We start from the raw sequence: 9,003 nt of genomic DNA, 5'->3' as shown, positions 1-9,003 counted from the left end.
GATGTTCATCTGTCCACAGTTAGACAAACTGTCTATAAATGGAGATGATTTAGTACTATAGGTACTCTCACTAGAAGTGGCCGTTAGACGTTCTTCTGTCCACAGTTGGACAAACGGTCTATAAATGGAGATGATTTAGTACTATAGGTACTCTCACTAGAAGTGGCCGTTAGATATTCATCTGTTCAGAGTTAGACAAACTGTCTATAAATGGAGGTGATTTAGTACTATAGGTACTCTCACTAGAAGTGGCCGTTAGATATTCATCTGTTCACAGTTAGACAAACTGTCTATAAATGGAGATGATTTAGTACTATAGGTACTCTCACTAGAAGTGGCCGTTAGATATTCATCTGTTCACAGTTAGACAAACTGTCTATAAATGGAGGTGATTTAGTACTATAGGTACTCTCACTAGAAGTGGCCGTTAGATATTCATCTGTTCACAGTTAGACAAACTGTCTATAAATGGAGATGATTTAGTACTATAGGTACTCTCACTAGAAGTGGCTGTTAGATATTCATCTGTTCACAGTTAGACAAACTGTCTATAAATGGAGATGATTTAGTACTATAGGTACTCTCTCTAGAAGTGGCCGTTAGATATTAATCTGTTCACAGTGAGACAAACTGTCTATAAATGGAGATGATTTAGTACTATAGGTACTCTCTCTAGAAGTGGCCGTTAGATATTAATCTGTTCACAGTTAGACAAACTGTCTATAAATGGAGATGATTTAGTACTATAGGTACTCTCTCTAGAAGTGGCCGTTAGATATTAATCTGTTCACAGTTAGACAAACTGTCTATAAATGGAGATGATTTAGTACTATAGGTACTCTCACTAGAAGTGGCCGTCCAGTCAAGATGGCTCAAAGGGAACACCGCAGAATGCTCAATGAGTTAAAGAAGAACCCTTGAGTGACAGATAAAGACTTGAAGGAGTCATTGGAGCTGGTGAACATCTCTGTTCATGAGTCTACTATACAGAAAACATTAAACAGGTATGGTGTTCATGGCAGGACATCATGAAGGAAGCCGCTGCTTTCCAACAGAAACATTTCTGCATGCCTGAAGTTTGCCAAAGACCACCTTGACACAGAAGTGAAGAGCTGAAGCAGTTCTGTAAGGTCCATAATTCCTTCTGAACGTTGTGCGGGTCTAATCCGCGGATACCGGAAACACTCGATTAAGGTAATTGCTGCCAAACGATGATCGACCAGTTATTAAATCCAAGGGTTCACTTACTTTTTCCACATCCCTTGTGAATGTTTATTGGGATGTGGTCAATAAAGACATCAAAGATTATAATTGTTTGTGTGTTTGTCTATAATAACTCACATTTTAAGACCAATTAATGCAGAAAACCAGCTAATTCCAAAGGGTTCACATACTTTTTCTTGTCACTGCAACTGTATAAACATTACAGTGGATATATATGAAAGACCTTCGGTAGTTCTGGTGCATATTAAAGAACACTGCAGACATGCACACATTTTTCAATCACCAAAGACGCGCTCTGGCAGACAGTGGTGTCGTGATTTGGCACACAAGTAGCTGTCGGCAAATCGGTTTAAATGTTTCTACACCAGTTTAAGGGGCCATTCAAACCAAACGCATTCTTGCGCTAACAGAAAAACTAGACACAGTGCAACAAATGGAACAAAATCCCGGTGGCAAGTTCTTTTAACTCGTCACAGCCCGTGAAATACATTGTGATTCTGCACAAGACACTACAACGCTTTCAGAGTGAACGACCCCCAAAGGTGTAAAAACCTCAAATGAAATAGAATATTGTACATAAAAACATCCTTTAAAATACTTCAGTTTGTGTGCACATTAATTTAGTTAATTTTGTTAATTGTAATTTAAAGAATAATTTTCTTTCTATAAACTCTGAAATTGCCACCAGAATATTTTTAACGTGTGTAGAGAAAATAAAAGAAACATCAAATTAACAAATACAAAAAAACATCCCTAAAATTAACGAAATATTCTATTTAAGTTAATTTGGATAACTTGAAACAAACTCTACACAAGTTCATAAACACATTTTCTCGTCGGTGTGTTCTGACGCGATTCTCAGTATTGCCACAAGGGGCACTATAGCGGGCATTAGTGTAGTCTAATGCTTCTAGAGTTTTCTATATAAACTATATATCATGGTAGAGCAACAGTTTGGAGAGAATCTTGTGGAGCAAATTAAATAAACTGTTGGTTTTTATCTAGCGAACTGAATAATAGCACATCTAGTTTAATGGCGCAGACATTTGACGGTAACTCTATAGTTTATATATGCTTTAGCCAGGGCTGGACTGGTAATCTGGCATACCGGGCATTTTCCCGGTGGGTCGACGTGCTTCAGGGCCGATCAGGGGCGGACTGGCCATCGGGAGAACAGAGCAGGCCGGTGAGTCGGCCGCGAAATGGGCCGAATGGGGCGCGATAAGCTAAAATGAGCCGCCGCCACGTTATGCAGAATAGGGCAGCGAACACCCCCCGAACCGATTCCTATTCCAGCCCTGGCTTCAGCCAATCATTCATGTCTGTGTTTGTGTACTTGTGTAGAGTGTCTTTATGACCTAAGATCTATATCTTTTTGCCAAAAGCTACTTTCTTGGATACATTTCTAAAGGGATCGTGAGAGGCGGTTTTGTTAAGCGCAAGGCGGTGTGACAGATCGTTAAAAACTCTCCAACACAAAATTAAAAAAGTCCACACGTTCGGGACAGACGTGCGAGACCTGAACGAGACCGGCGGTGTCACGTTGAGATCTGCCACGCGGGCTGCACTTTCGCACCTGTCCACTAGAGGGAGACAGAGGGGCACAGTCTGGTTTTTTAACATGCACATTTCTTCTCGTTGGCGGGCGCAGCGTCCAGTTTACTGGTGTCGTCTGTGTTCTGTGCGTCTGCCGTGGGTTTATCTACACACTGCTCCATCCTCTTCATCACCAGGTCCAGGAGCGTGACGACGGCCTTGTCCACATCCGCTCCGGTGGCCGCACTCGTCTCAAAGTATGGAATTCTGGGATGATGAGGAGATACAGATACTTTCCATTGTAAAGCACACGCTGAATATATAATACTCGTTACAGACTGAACAATGTGTAATTACAACACCGTCATTAACACTCATGTTATCATGAGTGCATCATCCTCTATAAGTTACTGCTACCCATGCCAGCCTATTGCATCACTTCTGATGTGTAACATGTAGATGCATCTCGTAACAACATGAGCACTTACCCGTATTTATCTGCGAGTTCTTTCGCTTGTTTCTCCTGTACTTCTCTCTGGTCGGCAAGATCGGCTTTATTTCCAACAAGAACAATATCTGGATTCTCACAATATGCATTAGCCTGCAGCTGACCTACACACACACACACAACAGCATGTTGATTACTAAAAATGTTTGACTGTTTGAATCCAATCCAAATTCGACACTGTGTTAGTAACAGTCGTTTCAGTCAAGCTCAAAAGATGACATAAGAACCAACTAATAATAGTGCATATGACATTTTATTCAAAGTCTCTTGAAGACATACGAGAGTTTTGAGTAATTATTTGTATTTAATAAATAAATATGCGCAGCACGCTTCACTGAATGAGCACACACTCTCACACACACACACTCACACACACACACACACACTCTCACACACACACACACACTCACACACACATACATACATACACATACATACATACATACACACACACACACTCACACACACTCACACACACATACATACATACACATACACACACATTCTCACACACATATACACACACATTCTCACACTCTCACACACATACACACACACTCTCACACTCTCACACACACACATACACATACGCACACTCTCACACACACACACACACACACACAGCACGCACTAGAAATATATTATTTTAAAATAAATATAATAAAATGTTAATATGTTGTATTATTATTAAAGAAATTGACTGAAATATTTTTTGTATATAAAATTCAACTATTTTGTAGATAATACATTTTATTATACAAAATTTGAATATTTTAATAATAATATTATTATTATTAATATTATAAAATTTTCTGACTGAAATATTTTTTTGTAAATAATATATTTTATTACACAGAATCCTAATATTTGTAATAATAATAATAATTATTATTATTATTATTAAAGAAATTGAAAAATATGTATTTTTGTAGATAATACATTTTATTATACACAATTCTAATTTTAATAATAAATATTATTATTAAAGAAATTCGACTGAAATATTTATTTTGTTGTAGATGCATTTTATTAAAGAAAATTCTAATATTTAATCATAAATATTATTATTATAAAAATTATTATTATTAATTCGGACTGAAATATTTATTTTTGTTTATTAAAATTATTTTGTAGATAATACATTTTATAATATTTTATCATTATTATTATTTTACAAATTACAATAATATTTAGAATTAACTATTTTACAAATGAACGAATAAAGAGAATTCAAGAGAACTGGCATCTTTTCTATTGTATTATCCAATAGACGACTTTCTTAATAGGCAACACGTTTTTATCTAATCGTTAAAGAATCGTTAGAAATAGTTAGAGGTGTGTGACCCCATTGACTTCCATTGTAAGGCTTCTTTGTGTTTTTAAAGAAAAGACATCTCCGGTCACTTACTCATCCAGTTTCTGACATTGAGGAAACTCTGTTGACTCGTGAGGTCAAACATGAGCAGGAATCCCATCGCATCCCTGAAGAACGCTGTCGTTAAACTCCTGAACCTGTCGAGATAAACAGCTTGATCAAACCTCAGTCACCATTCACTCGCAGTGCACATTTCTGACCCAACTATGAAAGCAAAGAATGACTGAGACTGTCGATTTGCTGAAGGGTGAATAAATGCTGTGATTTCTCCCATTCGTTCAAGACTCGCATCACATGAGGAACTCCTGAACCCTCTCAAAACATTAAACTCACAATCTGATGATGAATATGAGTCGAGCATGTACCTCTCCTGTCCTGCTGTGTCCCAAAGCTGCAGATGAACTTTAAAGGTCTTTCCTGTTGTTCCATTGGGGCTGTTTGTGGTGTACACCTGATGGACACACATCAGGAGACGGATTGTAAAACATCAGGCATGTTTGTGATTTTAATGCTCTTTATAAGGTGTTTGGCACCAAACTTGATTGCACCCCTGGGCACTGACCCCACTGGCCCGGTCGGTAATCCAACCCTGAAGACAATATCTGGTCCACAAACACTTTTTATGGGGATACTTGTTTTTAAAGAATAAGGTAAAAGCACCATGTGACAGGGCGGAGGGCGGGTCTTGATTTTACACACCCGGTCCCTTATCAGGTTAATCAAGCCTCCCAGAGGGATAAAGGCCGACTGCGGACGGTGGCGCGACAGAGAGAGAACGTTTACAGGCAGCTGTCCGTCCTATGTGTGTCTTTTTGTTTAGTTTATATTATATTTAAAATATTATTTATATCATCAAGCCGGTTCTCGCCGCCTCCTTTCCATTGAACTGCTTTACGCTGGTGCTGTAACCTGGGAGGGAGGAGGGATACGGCGTAGTGGAGTCCTCACCGCTACCATCCGCCCCAATGGAGCAGCCACGGCCATCTTTTGGGGGATGGAAGAGAAATTGGTCGCTGACCGTGAGGGGAGATGGGGCTCAATGTCGACCGCCTGGAGCAGGAGAACCACTGCCAGGGAGGGGCGGGGGAGACCCCTTCTGTTCCCCGAGAACGCAGCGGGGCGTTCCGTCCGCCATGGGCTGGAGGACTGCCTCCGATCCACCTGGGGAGGCACGGCTGTCGTACACTAGCGGGTGGAGGAATGGCTGGGGACCAAGCTACGGCGTATCGGAGAACCGGTGAGTAAGCGTTTTTTCCTTCTCTCTCTATCCCACAGCTGCTCCGCGTTGGCCTTTCCCCTCTTTTAAATTTTAAAGTGTTTGACTGGGTGAGTGAATTCAGTGTCACTTCATAGACTTCAATGTATTCTGCAGCGCTGACGCAAGTCATGTGATGACCATTAACGCGTATAAATATCGCTCACTTCACAGACTTCAATGTATTCTGCAGCGCTGACGCGAGTCATGTGATGACCATTTACTCGTATAAATATCACTCGCTTCATAGACTTCAATGTATTCTGCAGCGCTGACACGAGTCATGTGATGACCCTTTACTCGTATAAATATCACTCACTTCATAGACTTCAATGTATTCTGCAGCGCTGACGCGAGTCATGTGATGACCCTTTACACATATAAATATCACTCACTTCATAGACTTCAATGTATTCTGCAGGCTGACGCAAGTCATGTGATGACCATTTACGCGTATAAATATCACTCACTTCATAGACTTCAATGTATTCTGCAGCTGACGCGAGTCATGTGATGACCATTTACACGTATAAATATCACTCACTTCATAGACTTCAATGTATTCTGCAGGCTGACGCGAGTCATGTGATGACCCTTTACACATATAAATATCACTCACTTCAGAGACTTCAATGTATTCTGCAGCGCTGACGCGAGTCATGTGATGACCCTTTACACATATAAATATCGCTCACTTCATAGACTTCAATGTATTCTGCAGCACTGACGCGAGTCATGTGATGACCCTTTACTCGTATAAATATCGCTCACTTCATAGACTTCAGTGTATTCTGCAGCACTGACGCGAGTCATGTGATGACCCTTTACTCGTATAAATATCACTCGCTTCATAGACTTCAGTGTATTCTGCAGCGCTGACGCGAGTCATGTGATGACCCTTTACTCGTATAAATATCACTCACTTCATAGACTTCAATGTATTCTGCAGCGCTGACACGAGTCATGTGATGACCCTTTACACGTATAAATATCACTCACTTCATAGACTTCAATGTATTCTGCAGCGCTGACGCGAGTCATGTGATGACCCTTTACTCGTATAAATATCACTCGCTTCATAGACTTCAGTGTATTCTGCAGCGCTGACGCGAGTCATGTGATGACCCTTTACTCGTATAAATATCACTCGCTTCATAGACTTCAGTGTATTCTGCAGCGCTGACGCGAGTCATGTGATGACCCTTTACACGTATAAATATCACTCGCTTCATAGACTTCAGTGTATTCTGCAGCGCTGACGCGAGTCATGTGATGACCCTTTACTCGTATAAATATCCCTCGCTTCATAGACTTCAATGTATTCTGCAGCACTGACGCGAGTCATGTGAGGACCCTTTACTCATATAAATATCACTCACTTCATAGACTTCAATGTATTCTGCAGCGCTGAAGCGAGTCAAGTGATGACCATTTACACGTATAAATATCACTCACTTCATAGACTTCAATGTATTCTGCAGCGCTGACGCGAGTCATGTGATGACCCTTTACTCGTATAAATATCACTCGCTTCACAGACTTCAATGTATTCTGCAGCGCTGACACGAGTCATGTGATGACCCTTTACACATATAAATATCACTCGCTTCATAGACTTCAATGTATTCTGCAGCACTGACACGAGTCATGTGATGACCCTTTACTCATATAAATATCACTCGCTTCATAGACTTCAATGTATTCTGCAGCGCTGACACGAGTCATGTGATGACCCTTTACTCATATAAATATCACTCGCTTCATAGACTTCAATGTATTCTGCAGCGCTGACACGAGTCATGTGATGACCCTTTACACGTATAAATATCACTCACTTCATAGACTTCAATGTATTCTGCAGCACTGACACGAGTCATGTGATGACCCTTTACTCATATAAATATCACTCGCTTCATAGACTTCAATGTATTCTGCAGCGCTGACACGAGTCATGTGATGACCCTTTACTCATATAAATATCACTCGCTTCATAGACTTCAATGTATTCTGCAGCGCTGACACGAGTCATGTGATGACCCTTTACACGTATAAATATCACTCACTTCATAGACTTCAATGTATTCTGCAGCACTGACGCGAGTCATGTGAGGACCCTTTACTCATATAAATATCACTCGCTTCATAGACTTCAATGTATTCTGCAGCGCTGACGCGAGTCATGTGATGACCCTTTACTCGTATAAATATCACTCGCTTCACAGACTTCAATGTATTCTGCAGCGCTGACGCGAGTCATGTGATGACCCTTTACTCGTATAAATATCACTCGCTTCACAGACTTCAATGTATTCTGCAGGCTGACCACGAGTCATGTGATGACCCTTTACACGTATAAATATCACTCGCTTCATAGACTTCAATGTATTCTGCAGCTGACACGAGTCATGTGATGACCCTTTACTCGTATAAATATCACTCGCTTCATAGACTTCAATGTATTCTGCAGATGCTGACGCGAGTCATGTGATGACCCTTTACTCGTGATAAATATCACTCGCTTCATAGACTTCAATGTATTCTGCAGCTTGACGCGAGTCATGTGATGACCCTTTACTCGTATAAATATCACTCGCTTCATAGACTTCAATGTATTCTGCAGCGCTGACGCGAGTCATGTGATGACCCTTTACACATATAAATATCACTCACTTCATAGACTTCAGTGTATTCTGCAGCGCTGACACGAGTCATGTGATGACCCTTTACACATATAAATATCACTCGCTTCATAGACTTCAATGTATTCTGCAGCGCTGACGCGAGTCATGTGATGACCCTTTACTCGTTTAAATATCACTCGCTTCATAGACTTCAATGTATTCTGCAGCGCTGACACGAGTCATGTGATGACCCTTTACACGTATAAATATCACTCGCTTCATAGACTTCAATGTATTCTGCAGCGCTGACGCGAGTCATGTGATGACCCTTTACTCGTATAAATATCACTCGCTTCATAGACTTCAATGTATTCTGCAGCGCTGACACGAGTCATGCGATGACCATTTACTCGTATAAATATCACATTGGTTGGGAAACACTGATCTAAATACAGCGAGTCCCGTTTATAATCCTGCCGAATAA

General features: G+C 40.6%; 1 protein-coding gene across 1 annotated transcript in view; it reads right to left on the bottom strand.

Moving 5' to 3' along the window:
- Positions 1 to 2,010: 2,010 nt before the first annotated feature.
- LOC127627846 (ras-related protein Rab-27B-like) overlaps positions 2,011 to 9,003 on the bottom strand; it is a 21,151-nt gene continuing 14,158 nt past the window's right edge. The window contains exons 3-6 of the mRNA XM_052104447.1: positions 5,009 to 5,094; positions 4,677 to 4,780; positions 3,249 to 3,372; positions 2,011 to 3,027 (exon numbers count right to left, since the gene is read on the bottom strand). Coding sequence (XP_051960407.1) covers positions 2,841 to 3,027; positions 3,249 to 3,372; positions 4,677 to 4,780; positions 5,009 to 5,094 — 501 coding nt within the window. The 3' untranslated portion in view covers positions 2,011 to 2,840. The remainder of the gene's footprint in view (positions 3,028 to 3,248; positions 3,373 to 4,676; positions 4,781 to 5,008; positions 5,095 to 9,003) is intronic.

The sequence above is a fragment of the Xyrauchen texanus genome, chromosome 34 (genome assembly GCF_025860055.1).
Source record: "Xyrauchen texanus isolate HMW12.3.18 chromosome 34, RBS_HiC_50CHRs, whole genome shotgun sequence".
NCBI classification, from domain to species: Eukaryota; Metazoa; Chordata; class Actinopteri; order Cypriniformes; family Catostomidae; genus Xyrauchen; species Xyrauchen texanus.
This window is presented reverse-complemented; position numbering and strand designations above follow the sequence as displayed.